The sequence below is a fragment of the Mustelus asterias genome, chromosome 22, assembly GCF_964213995.1.
Source record: "Mustelus asterias chromosome 22, sMusAst1.hap1.1, whole genome shotgun sequence".
NCBI classification, from domain to species: Eukaryota; Metazoa; Chordata; class Chondrichthyes; order Carcharhiniformes; family Triakidae; genus Mustelus; species Mustelus asterias.
Genome location: NC_135822.1, coordinates 36,713,521 through 36,733,571, shown reverse-complemented (window position 1 = coordinate 36,733,571; position 20,051 = coordinate 36,713,521). Strand labels below are relative to the sequence as shown.

At 42.5% G+C, this 20,051-nt stretch overlaps 1 protein-coding gene across 1 annotated transcript in view; it reads right to left on the bottom strand.

The window, feature by feature from the left end:
* Positions 1 to 1,320: 1,320 nt before the first annotated feature.
* c22h1orf174 (chromosome 22 C1orf174 homolog) overlaps positions 1,321 to 20,051 on the bottom strand; it is a 28,041-nt gene continuing 9,310 nt past the window's right edge. The window contains exons 3-6 of the mRNA XM_078239166.1: positions 12,643 to 13,218; positions 9,219 to 9,377; positions 2,445 to 3,464; positions 1,321 to 2,387 (exon numbers count right to left, since the gene is read on the bottom strand). Coding sequence (XP_078095292.1) covers positions 3,390 to 3,464; positions 9,219 to 9,377; positions 12,643 to 13,218 — 810 coding nt within the window. The 3' untranslated portion in view covers positions 1,321 to 2,387; positions 2,445 to 3,389. The remainder of the gene's footprint in view (positions 2,388 to 2,444; positions 3,465 to 9,218; positions 9,378 to 12,642; positions 13,219 to 20,051) is intronic.

Genomic DNA, 20,051 nt, shown 5'->3' with positions numbered 1-20,051 from the left:
GACAAATATCTGATCCCAGTTCGGTCACCTGGGGGCCTGAGGCGTCAGCTGCAGAGGATGCACGTCAGAGTGATGGGTTCACAGAGGAGTCACTGGGGTGGGGGATGGGAATCAGAGAATGGAACATTACTTTTTTTTTAAAGTGCATTTTCACTGCCTTCCCTCAGTGAATAATATGGAAATAGCAGAAGGATCATCAGACTGGTCACCTGTCAGACCTTCTTTCCACAGCCCGTACCTATATTTGAGAGTAGGGTGGTTATTCTAATATGTTGGGAGGAGGGCTCCCACAATCCAGTTCACGGGACTGGGAGAAAGGAAAAGACAGGGGACAGGCAATGGGGAGATACATAAAATAACAATATCAGTGGAGGAGCTGGTATTTATTTCTGGTGTAAGTTACTCTTACCATTTATCTGCTGTATTTAAAAACAGGTATTTTTCACCTACTTCATAGAATCCCTACAGTACATAAAGAGGCCATTCGGCCCATCGAGCACACACTGACAACAATCCCACCCAGACCCTATCCCTGTAACCTCACATATTTACCCTGCTAATCACCCTGACACCAGGGTCAATTTATCATGGCCAATCAACCTAACCCGCACATCTTTGGACTGTGGAAGGAAACTGGAGCACCCAGAGGAAACCCACGCAGACACAGGGAGAATGTGCAAACTCCACACAGACCAGAATCGAACCCGGGTCCTTGCCACTGTGAGGCAGCAGTGTGAGCCACTGTGACACCCTGCTTGTTAAAGACATAAAAACAAAGTATGGAAAGAAACAGAATATATTCTGATGATTGAGACCAATATTCTCCAGGATTATCAAAAAAGGTTTCTGATTTCAAGAACAAAACTCCCAGACAATCTTCAAATGTGTTAGCTTATCACTGATTCCTTATTCCACAAGGAATCACAGAGCAATCACACAGAATGGAGTATAAACCATTACTTGATACATGTGCCTCTTCCTTCACTAAGTCCATCTCCCTGCAACAATAATTTCTTTCTTGCTGGTTCTGCACCTCTCCTAACCAAGCTAATGGTTTTCCTCCGGCTGCTTTACCTTTGCACACCATTTGACACATGTATGTCCCCAACTCATTTCAAATTCCATCTCTGTCATCCAACGTACTAGCTCATGTCCAGCACGATAACCAGAGTTCCTGTCCATTGGTGAAGAGTAGAGCATGTTTAATATGAGCCAGGAGCAACATCACAATCTACCAAGGTCTCAGAATGCAAATGTCCAGACCTACTCCCAGATCAATGCGTTTAAAGAGAAGAAAAACATACATTTTTCAAAAAGAGCTCTCATGAAATAGTTTATTTGGTTGAATCCATGCGATATAAAAATAACTGATTTTGATGGCTTACTGAAAAATTATTTCTAAATTGAACCTCAGTCACATCACTTCCAACTTTCTTCCTTTATATTATAAACAGTAAAAAGATGTGCTGTTTGTTCAGTTCTGTATTTCAGCTTGAAGAAAACACTATTCACAACTCTTCACCTACTGCTAACTGTGTGCTAACAAACTGTACTGGGTTTTCTTTTGGTATTTTTGAAGGTTAGTCAACAGGCTTGAATTTATGATTGAAGTGTTTGATACCAATTTAACTGCAGCTGGGAGTTCACACCTGATTCATAAATCGTGGCGAAGGGGAGGTAGGAATTCTCTGAAAGGGTGTTGTCAACATCATTTATCCCACATGGGGAACGGGGGCGGGGAGGCGGGGGGTGCTAAGTGAAGACCAGGCATAATATTCAGAGGTAGGAAGAATCAATACTTTTGGCACACTTCCTACTGAACAGTTTCAAATAGCATTCACAGGTGACCATTGGCTGACAGAGCAACCAAACAAAAATGACCCGAAGAAAGGAATGGCGTGCTCAATATTAAATTGAGAGTTAACAAGTCTAACAATTTCCTTCCTTTACTGCATAGGAAACCGGGTGAAGCAACAGTAGGCCTAATTTTACTGAAGAAAACTTAAATGAACATCACCCTAACTGATTAAAACAAACAAGAGGATAACTGAAAGACTGAATTAGAGGAAAGAAGTGTAATTGAAAATAAGTTATAGTCTTGGCTTCCAAAGTTAGGAACATTCTGGAAAATTGTCAATCGTCCCTATTATTTGTTAAGAAATACCTACCACACCAATTAAGATAAACAACACAATCAAATGCTCAATCTATTCCTGTTGTTAGGTTTCGAACACAGCCACAGTGAGGACTGCCACTCTCAGATTCCTATCTTCATTTTTGCTGTGGTTTATTACCTTGTCCCAATACTGTGCAATAATTGTTAGATATTGTAAAAAAAAAGGTCATTTCACTTCATTCACCATTCATAACAATCTCCAACCACCTTCCTCCACCCACCCCCCCCCCCCCCCCCACCCACCCACCCACCCACCCACCCACCACACACACACACACACACAATTTACAAAGATACAATTAGTGACCTAAAGAAAATGACCCATTTACAAGAACTGCAAATCATTCATCGAATTTTGATGAGACCACATCTGGAGTAGTGTGTGCAATTTTGGAGTCCTTATCTGGGGAAGGATGTCCTTGCTCTAGAGGAAGTACAGCAAAGGTTTACCAGGCTGATTCTTGGGATGGCTGACCTGTCATATGAGCAGAGACTAAGTCAGTTAGGATTATATTCAATTTAGGAGAGCGAGAGGGGATCTCATAGAAACTCATAAAATTCTGACAGGGTTAATTCTGACAACCCTATGCAGAAGTACAAGCCATTTTAGTATAACCAAAGGGGTGTGTAAAAGATGATTTTCCAAGCCATACTACAATTTAAAATGTGATGTTTAGCTAAATGCTCTCAACTTCAATCAATAATTATTCCAGAAAATAAACATATACAAAATCCAGAATGCCAGTTTTAAATTGCAATTATGATATTGAGTGGCAGAACAGTCCAAATACTCATATTGGCAAAGACTCTGAACAAATGCCAAACTTATTCTGACGTTTACTTCCACTTTTAACTTTGAACAGTTGATGCAACATAACCAGCCTTACTTTGATTTATTAAAAGCTATAGATGTAAATGCCAGGGCTATATTATTTTAAGTGCAAACTTAAATAAAAGGCTATTATAAAAGGTAAGGTGTCGCATAAAAATCACAGAATAGAGCTAAAGTAACAAAGCCAAAATTTTGATTACCGGATACCACAGATTTAGGTTGTGCAATCATAGAAAATGTATTAGCTGAACGACTACTAAAATTGGCTTCCAAAACAAGCCAGGCCACAAAAATAAGGCTTCGCTATAATTAGGTACGAAATCAGATGTCTTTGGTTTGACTTGACTGGTTAACAGTTCCCATCTGCGCTTCGACAGATCATCACAAACACTTCTCCACGATGTCTGTTGCATTTTGCTGCAAAGAATTTACTTTCGTCTCAGTTCCCACAGGCACCTTTGAAGACAAAACATTATTATTAGTTGCCAGGTTTGTATTTTTCACCTTCCTTAACTGACGACAAGCTGAGGAAATTTCATGAACCCTGGAACAGTCTGGGCCTTGATTTTTGTTCTCTCAGGGGTATGCAGAGCGGGTGGGAACACAGAGATGAAGCCCAAGATCAGCCACGATTGTATTGAATGATGGAGCAGGCTCAACCGGCCATACAGTCTACTCCTGCTCTTGTATTTAAGGAAGTGGCCCTGGAAACAGTTGATCCATTGGTGTTTTTTTTTCCAAAATTCTTTGGGCTCTGGACTAGTTCCTACAGATTGGAGGGTAGCTAATGTAAGCTCGCTATTCAAAAAAAGGAGGCAGAGAGAAAACAGGGAACTATGGACCAGTGAGCCTAACGTCGATACTGGGAAAGTTGCTAGAGTCCATTATCAAGGATTTCATAACTCAGCATTTGGAAGGCACTGGTATAATCAGACAAAATCAACATGGATTTACAAAAAGGAAATCATGCTTGACGAATCTATTGGAATTCTTTGATGATGTATCTAGTAGAGTTGACTGAGGAGAACCAGCAGATGTGGTTTATTTAGACTTTCAGAAGGCTTTCGACAATGTCTCACATAACGGACGACTAGTAAAGTTAAAGCACATGGGATTGCAGGTAATATCTTGAGATGGATAGAAAGCTAGTTAGCAGATAGGAAGCAAAACGTTTATATAAATGCGTCTTTTTCTGATTGGCAGTCAGTGACTAGTTGGCTTCCCCAGGAATCTGTGCGAGGACCCCAACTGTTAACATTATATATTAATGATTTGGAAGAGGGAACTGAATGTGTTATCTCCAAATTTGCAGATGATACAAAGTTGGGTGGGAGGGTGAGCTGTGAGGAGGATGCAGAGATGCTTCAGCGTGATTCGGACCGGCTGCGTATGGGCATGTGCAATGTGGATAAATGTGAGGTTATCCACTTTGGTAGCAATAATAGGAAGACAGATTATTACTTGAATGGGTGTAAATTGAGAGGTGGATTCTCAACGAGACCTTGGTGTCGTTGTGCATCAGTCACTGAAAGCAAGTGCGCAGGTACAACAGACAGTAAAGAAGAGAAATGGTATGTTGGCTTTCATAGCGAGAGGATTTGAGTATAGGAATAGAGATGTTTTGCTGCAATTGTATAGGGCATTGGTGAGGCCACATCTGGAGTAGTGTGTGCAATTTTGGTGTCCTTATCTGAGGAAGGATGTCCTTGCTCTAGAGGGAGTACAGCGAAGGTTTACCAGGCTGATTCCTGGGATGGCTGGTCTGTCATACGAGGAGAGACTAAATCTGTTAGGATTATATTCACTGCAGTTTAGAAGAGTGAGAGGGGATCTCATAGAAACTTATAAAATTCTGACAGGGTTAGACAGAGCAGATTCAGAAGGAATGTTCCCAACGGTGGGGGAGTCCTGAACTAGGGGGCCATAGTTTGAGGATAAGGGGTAAACCTTTTAGAACTGAGGTGAGGAGAAATTTCTTCACCGAGAGGGTGGTGAATGTGGGGAATTCACTGCCATAGAATGTAGTTGAGGCCAAAACGTTGTCTGATTTCAAGAAGAAATTAGATATAGCTCTCGGGGCTAAAGGGCTCTGTGGAGAAGGGGGGGCGGGGATCAGGATATTGAATTCGATGATCAGCCATGATCAAAATGAATGGCGGTGTAGGCTCGAAGGGTTGAATGGCCTACTCCTGTTTCTAGTTTTGATGTTTCTATTCCTTGAAAGCTTCATGTACTTTTGCTATTCTGTGGATCAGCCACAAAAGACATCTTTTCTTCTTCAAGGTTTTTCTTTTGAAGACTGCAAATCAACAAGTCTCCCTCTAGCCAGGATGGTGGGAGTGGGTCCAGTGTTCAGCACCATTCACCACTTCTCAGATACTGAAACAGTCTGTGTCCATAAGCAGCAAAACTTGGACAACATTCAGGATTGAGCTGATAAGTGGGATGTAACAATCATGTCACACATGTGCCGAACAATGACCATAGAAACCATAGAAAAACCATAGAAAATTACAGCTCAGAAACAGGCCTTTTGGCCCTTCTTGTCTGTGCCGAACCATTTTTTGCCTAGTCCCACTGACCTGCACTTGGACCATATCCCTCCACACCCCTCTCATCCATGAACCCGTCCCAAGTTTTTCTTAAATGTTAAAAGTGACCCCGCATTTACCACTTTATCCGGCAGCTCATTCCACACTCCCACCACTCTCTGCGTGAAGAAGCCCCCCCTAATATTCCCTTTAAACTTTTCTCCTTTCACCCTTAACCCATGCCCCTAGCCTCAGTGGAAAAAGCCTGCTTGCATTCACTCTATCTATACCCATCAAAATCTTATACACCTCTACCAAATCTCCCCTCAATCTTCTACACTCCAGGGAATAAAGTCCCAACCTATTCAATCTCTCTCTGTAACTCAGCTTCTCAAGTCCCGGCAACATCCTTGTGAACCTTCTCTGCACTCTTTCAACCTTATTTACATCCTTCCTGTAACTAGCTGACCACAACTGTACACAATACTCCAAATTCGGCCTCACCAATGCCTTATATAACCTTACCATAACACTCCAACTTTTATACCCGATACTCCGATTTATAAAGGCCAATGTATCAAAGGCACGCTTTACGACCCTATCCACCTGTAACGTCAGTTTTAGGGAATTCTGTACCTGTATTCCCAGATCCCCCTGTTCAACTGCACTCTTCAGAGTCCTACCATTTACCCTGTACGTTCTACTTTGGTTTGTCCTTCCAAAGTGCAATATCTCACACTTCTCTGTGTTAAATTCCATGTGCTATTTATCAGCCCATTTTTCTAGTTGGTCCAAATCCCTCTGCAAGCTTTGAAAACCTTCCTCACTGTCCACTACACCTCCAATCTTTGTATCATCAGCAAACTTGCTGATCCAATTGACCACATTATCATCCAGATCATTGATATAGATGACAAACAACAATGGACCCAACACCGATCCCTGCGGCACACCACTAGTCACAGGCCTCCACTCAGAGAAGCAATCCTCCACAACCACTCTCTGGCTTCTTACATTGAGCCAGTGTCTAATCCAATTTACTACCTCCCCATGTATACCTAGCGACTGAACCTTCCTAACTAACCTCCCATGAGGGACCTTGTCAAAGGCCTTGCTGACCATCTCCAACAAGAGAAAATCTAACTATTTCACCATGACATTCAATGGCATTACCTTCACTGAACCCCCCCATTATCAACATCCTGGGAGTTACCATTGACCAGAAACTGAACTGAACTAGTCATATAAATACTGTGGCTACAAGAGTGGCACAGTGGCTAGCACTGTTGTCTCACAGCTCCAGGGACCTGGGTTCAATTCCAGCCTTGGGTGACTGTGTGGAGTTTGCACGTTCCCCTGTATCTGCGTGGGTTTCCTCCAGGTGCTCTGGTTTCTTTCCACACTCTAAAGATGTGCAGGTTAGATAGATTAGCCATGCTAAATTGCCCCTTAGTGTCCCAAGATGTGTAGGTTAGGTGGATTGGCCATGGTAAATGCGTGGGGCTACAGGGATAGGGTGGGGAGTGGGCTGGGTAAGATGCTCTTTGGAGAGTCAGTGCTGACTTGATGGGCCAAATGGCCTTTTCTTGCACGATGGGAATTCTATGATTCTATGAAGAGCAGGTCAGAGGCTGAGAATTCTGCAACAAGGAGCTCACCTCCTGACTCCTCAAAGCCTGTCCACCATCTAGAAGTGTTGGGAAAACAAGTTTTAATATTTTTTACTTTGTAATATCACTGTCATATTCTCATATATTGGGAAACAAGCTTGCAGTTGTGTGATAGGTTTTATTGGATTAGAGATAGAAGGTCAAATATTAATAAGAAGGGTGTGAAGGCAGTTGGTTTAATAGAGTGATAATCAGAGTAAGCCAGAAGAATTTGAATGAAAAGTTACACAACGTTAAAGGGAGAAGTGGTTTGAAGTTGACTGCGGTATTTCAAAGTACAACATATGCACATTGGAAGATTGTAAATAGTTGAGGAAAGACAGGGTAAACGCACTTTAAAAAGATAGGAGCCATGATGTGAAAAATAAGGATTGATAAATTCTGGGAAAAAGGAACTTCTAATCTAGGAATTATAGGAAACAATAGAGGTTAAGATCAAAGGGTAAAAAACAGATTTAAGAAAACATTGAAGACTGTGTTGGTGGTAGCTGATGAAATCGCAAAGTCAGTGGAGTAACTGGTGAGATCTCAGAGAAGACAGAGGTGTGAACAAGGCCAGACCTGTGAGAATCAGATTGCTATCACCCTCAGAGAACACCCTCGGAGCAGCACGGCATTGTGTAGTAAGGTTACTGGAATTTAATAGATTAGAAAATCTATAAGGACTGTTGCCATGAGAGGGATTTAATATAAAATCATCACAATTGGTCTGAGAAGTGACTTCTGATTTCAGAAAACCTCCATATAATACACTAATTGCAAAACCATTCTGGCAGCTGTTTCAAGTTTCCCTTTGGGATTTGGGGGCCATGCCATAACACAAGGCACAAGTCGGGACTGTGATGGAATACTTTCCACTTGCCTGGGTGAGTACAGCTCCAACAGTACTCACGAAGCCAGACACCATCCAGGGCAAAGTAGCTGGCTCGAATGCACCCCATCCACCACGTCCAACAACCATTCCCTCCAACACCGATGCAGAATGGTAGAGTGTGTACCATTTACAAGATGCACTGCAGCAATTTGCCAAGGCTCCTTTGACAGCACTTTCCAAACCCACAATCTCTACCACCTAAAAGGACAAGGGCAGCAGATGATGGGAACATCACCACCTGCATATTCCCCTTCAAGCCACATTCCATCCTGACTTCTTCACTGCCATTGGATTAAAATGCTGGACCTCCCTTCCTGACAGCACTATAGATGTACATACACTCCATGGACTACAGCAATTCAAGATAGCAGCTCACCACCACTCGCTCAAGGGCAATATGGAATGAGCAATAAAAGCTAGCCTAGCCAGCGATGCCCACATTCTGAAAATGAATAAAAATAAAGGCTAGTGAGAAGTTCTACAGAATAGCTGTCATTGCATTCTATGGTTTACCACTAGATAGTATAATTCGAGCACAGCAAATGAAGCAATTTTATTGTAATTGCTTTCCATTGAAGGAGAATGGCTTTTATTCTGGTTGGCCATTAACGTTTGAGAATGTGCATTTCTGAACTTAATTCAAAAGTCAAATTTCTCCCGTGAACACAGTTTCTTCTTATTGCTACTGGTGTCTCACTCCAGTTCATGATAGAGCATTGACGGTGATAAGTCAGTTTTGCTATCAACTTAGTCAAAAGTCAAACGTAGAACATTGGGATAGGGAACAAAAGACTTCAATTGCTTTACATTCATTCAAATCCCAAACCAATTCTTATGCTGTGAAGGGGGTGGGTGTAACTACAACACAAAGTGCTGCCAAATTCCTGCTATTTTATTCATCTCCCCCCTTCTGTTTCTCTCTCCATAAATGCTGCCTGAGTATTTTTAACATTTTCTGTTTTATTTCAGGTTTCCAGCATCTGCGGTATTTTGCTTTTGTAGGCGTAACTGGCGTCAGCCACGAGCTGAACCGTGAGGTACTCCCATTGACTCAGTATCACTATTCTTGTCGATGTCTGCTGATGAAAACACTCCCATCATTAAGTAGTTCCCATAACAACAAGTCGTGTTATACCTCATTTTCCGAAGGCGGCAGGACCGCTGACTCTCCTGCTCTCTCATCCACTGCCCTGTCCTCCAGTTCTTCGTCCTCTTCATCTTTTGCAATGAAATGCCGCCTCCTGTACTCTCGCCTGGTGACAGAATCCACAAGAGGCACCGACTGCGGAAGATCCTGAAACATTCATTATGCTGTGTTATGCTATATCTTTTAGATCACCTTCCCCCGTATAGGGCACTAATGATTATAAAGTTCCAGTGAGGACCTTGTGATATTCTTACTAGTCTTAGGCATATTTCAGGGGGCAGTGGGGGGAAAAGGGAATTAAGTGTCAGAACTCACTGCTCACTCACTTTCCTTAACATAGGTTTCACTTTCCTTAACATAGGTTTATTCACAAAACACAAAGAACACAGGCAGAGACTCCCTTTTCTTCCCCAACTGGTAGCAACCGGTTCTTACATATACTTCAGAATAATGCCCTAATCGTTGCCCATTTAATAAGAGCTGCTCTCACTTACAACTGGAACATGCACTTCATTGCGATGGGGTTGCAACATGAGCATTAAGGGTGGTGCACTGACTCAATCAGGTGTAGACAGATGGCAGCAGTGCTGGCCTTTGTCATTAGTCTAGAAGATTAATATAGATGAATGCTAATCTCAACTACTCGTAAGGATTATAAACCACTGTCACGGAATTATTCAGAATTCTAACATCTATATAGTATATTAATTGGAGCTTCACAAATTTGGACATTCAAATTTGAGTGCTAAAGGTGAAATGATGAATTGGTGACAATGGTGTAATTTTAAAGAGTTTCTTCAATGCACCTTTACAATATCTGTGGCATAAAACTGACAGATATCAAAGAACAAAGAAAATTACAGCACAGGAACAGGCCCTTTGGCCCTCCAAGCCTGCACCGACCATGCTGCCCGATTGAACTAAAACCCCCTACCCTTCCGGGGATCATATCCCTCTATTCCCATCCTATTCATGCATTTGTCCAGACGCCCCTTGAAAGTCACTATCGTATCTGCTTCCACTACTTTCCTCGGCAGCGAGTTCCAGGCACTGTGTGTAAAAAAATATGCCTCATACATCTCCTTTAAACCTTGCCCCTCGCACCTGAAACCTATGCCCCTTATATCCTTATAGAATATGTTTCAAAAATAAATGCATGTGTTTAAACTTTAAAACTGCTTCATGGATAATAACAACCTGATCTGATTGGTTTGGGGGCCAGTTATTAGATTCTGCCTTGAATTCAAATGGAATTTGGTTTTTTGAAAATAGTAAAGACCTTCTTACTTCACTGGTCACCAATCACTATGGTTCTGGACAAAATGCAGCAAATCGGTTAAAAGCAGATCTGAAGAAGAATCATTAAGATCCAAAACACTAACTCTGTTTCTCGCCACAGATGCTGCCAGACCTGCTGAGCTTATCCAGAAAGTTCTGTTTTTATTTCAGATATCCAGCATCCGCAGTATCTTGCTTTTATCTGAAGGAGTGTTAAGTTGGCTAACTGTTAGATGTGTATGCATATAATGTCGATTAAAAGACACATTACAGAAGAGGATTACAATTTCCCAATTTAATGCACAGTTGCTAAATTTCCTGATATGATCAGTTCCTAACGCACAAGCATTCCTGGCTAAGATTCCCTTTGACAAGGTTATTGAGCGATTTTCATTTCAGTCAAATCTTTCTTTCAAGAAAAAGCTTTGGTGACACTAAAGAGTTTCATAATACTGTTGGATACAGCTCCTAAAACACGTGCACTGGTAGATGGTTTAGAATTGCGAGAATACCTAGAATCCACAGAATCACAGAAGGAGGCCACTAGGCCTATCGATCCTGCACTGACAACAGGCCCTATCCCCGTAACCCCACATATTTACCCCGCTAGTCCGCCGGACACTAAGGGGCAATTTAGAATGGCCAATCAACCTAACCCACACATCTTTGGAGAATGGCATTTGCTTTGCTTGTAATGGTTTTAGGCCCTTAGTAACATGGCTTTGTTGGCTTGCAATTGTTTGAAAGCAAATAAAGAACCTGGGTTTAAGCGGTATTGTGGCCAGAGTCGAAGGGGTTGATCCAAGACTGCAAGAACATCAATAATTTATCTCCAGCTTTTTGAGTTTATAAAATGAATATCAACCAATTAATTTGGTTCTTTTGGATTGATATTGGGACCACCTTTTCTGTGCCTGGTTTTCTATCTAATTGTGGAGCTAATGCTGTAGGTCAGAGCTATTGTGACGTTAGTGTACCTTTAAAAAAGTTTTTTTTTAAATAGTGATCTCTGCAGCTCTCACAGCTTCAGTGTTTTCTCAGCTCACAGCCTTAGCTAATGTCATTATGGCACTGGCTTGACTGGAGATGTCCTTTTATTGCTGCTTAAACGGGGGTTAGTTTATTTTTGCTGGGATGTTTATGACTCTACATTGCTAGGTGAAAAACTGATTGGCAGGTCAGGTGCTAGGAGTTTTTTTCATTTTCAATTTGGAGTTGCAGGTTTGAGTTTTAGAAGGGACAATAAGCTGGAAAGAAGTCTCCCTCTCCCTGGTTTTGGAAATTCAGTGGGTTAACTGAAAGCCTTCCTGGAGTAGAAAATCTTGTGTTGGTGGCTTGACCAGAGTCTACCTGGGGTTCTGGGAAGCTGTTCGGACTTCAAACTGTTCTGGGTGTAGCCACAGAACTGCAGAATTCAACCAAAGGACTCAATTTCAGTATCACTTGAGCATTAGTCTTTGCTGTGTTGAACTTGCTTAAAGGGTTTTGTCTATGGCAAGGGTTTTGTTTGATTGGAACATTTTAGATCTATTTGTTAAGGGTATTCATTATAGTGGTTGTTTTGTTTCTGGTTTGTAATTGATAAGAGTTCTTGCTAATTTTCTTACTATACATTCTAGATTCAACTTTTTCCTCTGGCTCAGAAGGATCCGGTTCATTGCACACCAGACTGAAACTCTATTGCAGTGCCGAGCATCACGGTGGTAAGGTGGCACAGTGGTTAGCACTGGGACCTGGGTTTGATTCCCGGCTTGGGGTCACTGTCTGTGCGGAGTCTGCACGTTCTCCCCCGCGTCTGCGTGGGTTTCCTCCGGGTGCTCTGGTTCCCTCCGAAAGACGTGCTGGTTAGGGTGCACTGGCCATGCAGAATTGTCCCTCAGTGTATCCGAACAGGCGCCAGAGTGTGGTGACCAGGGGATTTTCACAGTAACTTCATTGCAGTGTTAATGTAAGCCTGCTTGTGACACTAATAAAATAAACTCTAAGCTTTAAAACAAGCTTCTTTCAGGCAACATTTTTTTCTTGAAAAGGAAAATTTTCCCTATGTTCTTTTTAAACTTCCACAAAATAACATCCTACTCCTTCCACGTAGAAACTGAATGAATAAGGAAGAACAGTTATTGATGACACCAACCTGCATGATCTCTACATTTCCAAAAAACTTGCCAACAGGCATTGGTTGATTGCTGTCCTCGTCCAGAAAAATGCTGTTATCCACTTTGAATGAGGTGCCTGGTGGCTGATCAATCTCCATACTATTTCTCCTTTCTGTGTCACTTTCCACACTTTTCTCTGTTTTCTCAATGTCTTCCTTGTTTTCCAACGTGCCCTTATCGATAACTTCCAATAATTTCTTAGTGGGTATCTCTGTTGAAGGACTGTTATTATTGATCAATTCTTCAGTTTCAGCTTGGTGCTCCACTTGTATTTCCGTGTCTCTCCACACCATGGTGGTCGTGGAGGGTGCTTCATCTTCTGGAGCTGCTGGGGTCACTTCTGCACGGTCCTCGTTAACAATTGGCTTCTCATTTTGCTCTGCCGATTTGTGACATGGTTTGTGAGGAAGGGTGATTGCGGAATCTTCCAGATCCTGCTCAGCAGCGCTGGTTTTCTCCACTGTCTCTACTCTTTCACATTTCTGCTTTTTTAACGGATGGTTACTTGCACTGGAAGCTAATTTATCCAGTGCGGGCAGTGCTTCGTGTGAAGGCTGTAGCAAAAACAAAAAGAAGTCATTACTAAAAACATTGTATCACTTCAAATATCAACTTCATTTAGGAATACAACGCATTATAGTATCCCTACAGTGCAGAAGAGGCCATTCGGCTCATCAAGTCTGCACCGACTCTCTGACAGAGTATCTTCCCCAGGCCCTCTCCCCGTCCTATCCCTATGACCCCACACATCTACCATGGCTAATCCCCCTAATCTGCACATTTTGGGACACTAAGGGGTAATTTAGCATTGCCAATCCATCTAACGTGCTCATTTTTGGACTGTGGGAGGAAACTGGAGCACCAGACACGAGGAGAATGTGCGAACTCCGCACAAACAGTGACCCGAGCCCAGAATTGAACCCGGGTCCCTGGCCTGAGAGGCAGCAGTGCTAACCACTGTGCCACCATGTCACCCATAAAGGATCTTGATTACCTTAAAGATACCATTCTGCATTGTTGTGAGACATGTTTAAGATTTTGGTATACTACAGTTGGGCCGGGTGGGTTGGGGGGGGGGGGGGGGGCGGAATCATATTCAAGCCAATGTGAATTAGTAATTTGCAATTTTTTTAATGTTACTATTAATTCATCATCAGAAATTGTCCAATAATAGCAGAGACAAATTTGCAACTAGCAGCCCATTGCTCCGGCATCATATAAATTATTTGAGGCGTGGGAGACAGCGCACAAACCTCCAAACTCCTCCTCTACCCAACCCTTTCAAACACCACCTGACTTCCATGTGGCAGAGTCTGCAGTTCAAGCTCTGGACTCATCAGCCATCTCAGAAGCCGCCAAAGCAGAATGAAGGCAAGTCATCTTCGATCCTGAAGGATTGCCTAAGAAGAAGAAGTAGTAATAAATTCTCTTTCTAGGTACAACTCATGTTTGGAAGGACAAAACCTACTCTTGCACTGCTGGGTGATTTATACATTTCAGAGGAGGCAGTGCTGTAGTGGTATTGTCACAGGACTAGTAATCTTTATCATAGAATAGAATCATAGAAACCCTACAGTGCAGAAGGAGGCCATTCAGCCCATCGAGTCTGCACCAACAACAACCCCACCTAGGCTCTATTCCTGTAACCCCACAAATTTACCCCGCTAATCTCTCTAATCTATGCATCCCGGGACACTAAGCGGCAATTTAGCATGGCCAATGCAACTAACCCGCACATCTTTGGACTGTCGGAGGAAACCAGAGCACGCGGAGGAAACCTACGCAGACATGGGGAGAATGTGCACACAGACGGTGACTCAAGCCGGGAATCAAATCCAGGTCCCTGGAGCTGTGAGGCAGCAGTGCTAACCACTGTGCCGCGCCAATTTATTGTTGGTAGATGCAGTTTATTTGGGGAACAAAGTCCAACACTCCACACGTACAATACAAAACAGGCTTACAAAGGGAAAATATAAACAGATCATATCATGCACTGCAGTTCCCATTTACGATTGTATTGGAGAGGACCCAAAGGATCCAATACATGAAAATCAGAGGGAAAAGCAGACCTGCCCCCAGCTAAAGCATTGTCTACCAGAACTCTCCAAAAGCTGCTTGCAAATTAGACCACTGTGATATTAAACATAGTCATTAAGTTTTTGTGTCATCATTCCTAGCTCCATCATTTTATGTACATGGGAAGAAAAGTGGTGTCCAGTGTGTGCCAATTATATGAAAAACAAAGAAACTATCACGAATTGAAGGTTGACATTTCCAAATGGTTACAATACTGCAATTGATCTCAACGAATTTTAAGTAGCTACAATTAACTGAATTTGCCCATCTAGAACTCCCTGAGGCCCAGATTAGGTAGGCAGCTAAACATTACAACCGTGCTGTGGATCAGAGTAATATCACAGGTGATCTGCTAGCCGACGCATGTTTTATATCTGCCACGCATTGTTACAGATGCAAAACAGTATTTTTAGAAATGCAAGTACGAAAGAGAGCTGCACTTTTTTGAGGAGTTAGGGATTTATTCGCATCTGCTGATATGCAGAGAAACTTTTAGCTTTCAGTTAAACAGGAGAAGTGCTTCTTTACAACAATTCAACCCAAAGGCTTTAAAAGGTGGGGACAGATTCACTTTAGCAGCAGACAGTTTTAAGATTTACTGTAATAATCCTATCCTTATAAAACTGCAATCTTTGACTTACTATGAACAATGCCATGACAGTCACTGCTGGTGACTCATGAGAAATCTCGCGTACAGCTTAGATTATCAACATAGCATTCACTGTGGGTGGCACAGTGGCTAGCAGTGGTTCGATTCCCAGCTTGGGTCACTGTCTGTGCAGAGTCTGCACGTTCTCCTCGTGTCTGCGTGGGTTTCCTCCAGGTGTTCCGGTATCCTCCCACAGTCCGAAAGACGTGCTGGTAGGTGCATTGGCCATGCTAAATTCTCCCTCAGCGTAGAATTATAGAATCCTACAGTGCACCTCTCGACCTTTTGGCTAAGATCAAGTGTAGCATGGAGAGGATGCTGCACTTGGTTGAGGTCATTAGGTTACGCTGAGGCTTCATATGTTTCATATGAAGCAATTTTTAAAAGTGGCATCTCGGCCTTTTGGCTAAGATGCAAATGAGCCCAAGTCTTGGAGGAGGAACCTCCCCCTTCTCCAATCAGCTTGGCTCATGTAGATCGGGCCCAGGACAGGGTGGTTTAGTCGCCCGCCCTGTCTTGTCAGCCTGGATCGGAAATGTCTCAACTTGTTGAGACTCTGAATTGGATTTGATTTGATTGAATTGGAAAAGTATAAAAAAAAAGGAGGCCATTCGGCTCATCGAGTCTACACTGACCACAATACCACCCAGCCTTATGCCCATAACGCCATGTATTTACCCTAGGTAGTCCCCCTGACACTATGGGGCAATTTAGCATGGCCAATCCCACCTAACCCACACATCTTTTAAGTGCGAGAGGAAACCGGAGCAACTGGAGGAAACTCATGCAGACACGGGGAGAATGTGCAAACTCCACACAGCCAGTGACCCAAGCTGGGAATTGAACCTGGGTCCCTGGCACTGTGAGGCTAACCACTGTGCCACCCAAACAGGCGCCAGAGTGTGACGATTAGGGGATTTTCACAGCAATTTCATTGCAAGCCTACTTGAGACACTAATAAATAAACTTTTGAAAACTGGTCCCATCCTTATTCCTAATGACTAGTCCATGGAGGCAGATCATAGAACAGTCTGGGAGACTGGACATTTTGTTGGTTGTAGATGCAGAGTGTGTTCGGGGAACAAAGTCTAGCATGCTAAATGTACAGCACAAAGCATGTTTACTAAAGGTCCAGAGGCAGGGTGTAACGGATCATATCATCCACTGCAGTTCCTGTAACAATTGTGTGGGAGAGGACACAAACGAGGGAAGGGAGATAAATACAATAAATGAAAATCAGACCTGCCATAGAGTATTGCGTTTTACCACTGAGAAAAGTAATGATGGTATATGATAGCTCTTAAAGCAAAAGCATTAATTGCTGGTTTTATAGAAAATCTGCTTCAACCATAATCCAAATGTTCCCCCTTCAAAACAAAGTGGTCTGAGTTACTGCACACTGGGCAGAATTCGTAGAGGCATGGGATTACATCACCGGCACACTCCACTGACTTCAAAACAACTATAAAATGTGCCCCAAGTGCATCACCATCTGTGTAATCAGTACTTACTTAATCAGTAATCCTATATCGGAAAAAATGGGACCAGTGGTTTCTTTTTAAAATAACTCTGAGAGGCTCATTCTACATATATTCCATTATGCTCTATAATAGGCAGCTTTAAGATCACAGGTAGATTCTAAGTGTTTCTGGCGTTCCCGCTCTGGTACATTCTTGTGAGATCTGATGACTCAGAAGAAACCTTCAACCTTTAAAGTATCAACACTGAATTCTCTGAAGGGCACAAGAAATACTGTACAGCAGGAGGATTTAATGTCTTTTTGCCTGACACTTAAAGAATTTTATGACAGTAGCTCATTGGATATAGTTTTTAGGTCGCACAACTCTCTTCACAAGGTAAAAAATTAGTAAGTTCTAACTTCAGTGCAATGGAATTGATGTCATAGCATTTTGCTGGTATTGTTACAGTAATTATTTACTTTTACAGTCAGTTACCAATCATAACTGCAGGTTGAAGGAAAAACCAATGCAAATGGAATCCGTTTGGTTGAAGGTTGAACTCACACTACAAGAGCTAATTCAAAATATGGCTCATAAATCACAAGCAAGTCGAAGAAACTTAGAAATGAAAGGGATGCCAGGACAGAATTTATCTTCCTAAACATGCCACACAAAAGAGGACATTGTGTAACAGTGAGCTGCATTGAACGGTGGAAATTGAGTGCTGGAGACCATGCTATAGAGATGAAGGTTGCCCTTGTGAAATTTAATTAAGCTTTTGATCAGGTGAATGTCTGTCATGTTCAGAAAACCATCACCATGTTTAGACATTGCCAAATTAAGCTACTGAGAAACCTGGACAAGGTGGTTTGTGTTTGCCTTGTATAGTGTAAATCAACACTTTGTCCTCAGGAGGTAAACATCTCATTTGCCTCAGTCCAGAGAGTTGAAGTGAAGGTTGGCATTAGCTGAGACTTATGGACCCCAGGTTTACTCAGCAATGGAGTTGAACTAAGACAGTTTACCAGCACATAAATTAATTTTCCGATGCTTGGCTAGCTAAGGCCACCCACCTGGTGCAGCAGGTTAATTAAAACAGTATATTTTATCTCCATTGATAACTTAGGGGGAGAGCCAAGTACGAGGCCAGGATGACCCAAGGTTCCATCATTATGCAGTGCTAAGTTACCTAATCTCAAAGCTATATAAAGATGCTACACTTGGCAGTTCTGATTCTTGCCTCCTGAACTTAACCTGTGCTGCAAGGTGAAACAAACACTGGTAAAAGGAGAGTGATGTTTAACGCTAAGGTGCCCTCAGTCTAATAGGCTGTCCAGACTCACTGTTTAGGTTAATGGATGAAAAATGGTCACAGGCACATTTGTGGAAGGGTGATAGGGAGTGGCATGGAAGAGGGGCCTCCACTTCTTGTAGAACCAGAACTCAGAATAGTCAGCAACTTTCAAGAGCAGAATGCAGAAAACACACCACTGTAGCTCCAGACTTTATATCACAACTTACAGCGGAAAGATACTAACCAATTCTGATTATAAATCCTGAAGCTATTCAGTTGTAGAGGAAATCAAAACGACTGTCAGATATCTCATTGGGATCACCTTCTGATTTGTTCCAATGTTGAGAACAACAGTTAAGAATTCCTGATTCAATTCCTCAGTTTTCCTTCAATGAATAATTTGCTCAGTCAGTTTTTTGCAGCTAATTTTTTGCTAATATTTTTTCCAACGTTTCTGAGTAGAGATTGTAATCGATGGCACAGTGGTTAGCACTGCTGCCTCACAGCGCCGGGGACCCGGGTTCGATTCCCAGCTTGGGTCACTGTCTGTGCAGAGTCTGCACGTTCTCCCAGTGTCTGTGTGGGTTTCCTGCGGGTGCTCCGATTTCCTCCCACAGTCCAAAGATGTGCGGGTTAGGTGGATTGGCCAGGCTAAAATTGCCCCTTAGTGTCAGAGTGACGAGCTAGGGTAAAATATATGGGGTTATGTGGATAGGGCCTGGGTGGGATTGTGGTCGATGCAGACTCAGTGGGCCGAATAGCCTTCTTCTGTACTGTAGGATTCTATGATTCCTGATTGCCAGCTGTGTATTCATAAGAAGTTGGAGAAGATAAAAGGGATAAAATCTCCTTCCAGAAAAGTCAACAACGCTTTTGCTTTTTAAACTTAAACTTGTTGCCTTTCAATCCTTTTTGTATTAACCAGTTGACAGCATGCAATCCATTATCATATAAAGCATTCCAAAATCTGAGTAATTTGTGAATTTAGGATTAGATGCATCTGTGAGGTACCCACCATGAGCAAATATTCTGCTAGGTATCACAGGTGAAGAATTGTGTGTGAGGTGTTCGCCCCAGTGGGCTGTACCCTTCTATATATCATCTTCAGGAGTGGGGGAAAGATCCAGGAATAAAATGAATTCACCCTCTAACACGGAGTTGACATATTCCCTCCCCAAATCTCTGACACAATCTTCATTACAAGCAAATAATGCCATCTTATTGGTGGGACAGTCCAACAGAAAGATTTATAAGAAGCAAGATACAGTGACACGGACGTCATTAAGTTAAACGTGTGCACCATTCTGAAATTACCAATAAAATGTGCTCATCAAGCTCCTGGGTTACGTAACTAGATACATATCAACCCGAACCAAAGGCAAGCACACACTTTCCAATTGTCAACCAACCCTGTCACAAAGAAAATAAACAGATTTGTATTCATATAGCATCTGAGGCAGCATGGTGACACAGTAGTTAGCACCGCTGCCTCACAGCACCAGGAGCCTGGGTTCGATTCTCGGCTTGGGTCACTGTCTGTGCGGAGTTTGCATGTCCTCCCCATGTCTGCGTGGGTTTCCTCCAAGTGCTCCGGTTTCCTCCCACAATCCGAAAGATGTGTTGGTTAGGGTGCATTGACCAAGCTAAATTCTCCCTCAGTGTACCCGAACAGGCGCTGGAGTGTGGCGATGAGGGGATTTTCACAGTAACTTCAATCCAGACCCTAACAAAATTAACATTAATTTTGCTAACTACAGGGTTCTGGTTCTGAACTATTCGCGCTTTACCATCACACCTTGCGGTAACTTGCCTTCGGCTAAAGTGAACAATAATTCATGCAGTACTTAAAATGCATTTAAAATATCAGCATATATCTTTTAAATCATAATTACTTGTTTAATTCTCTTA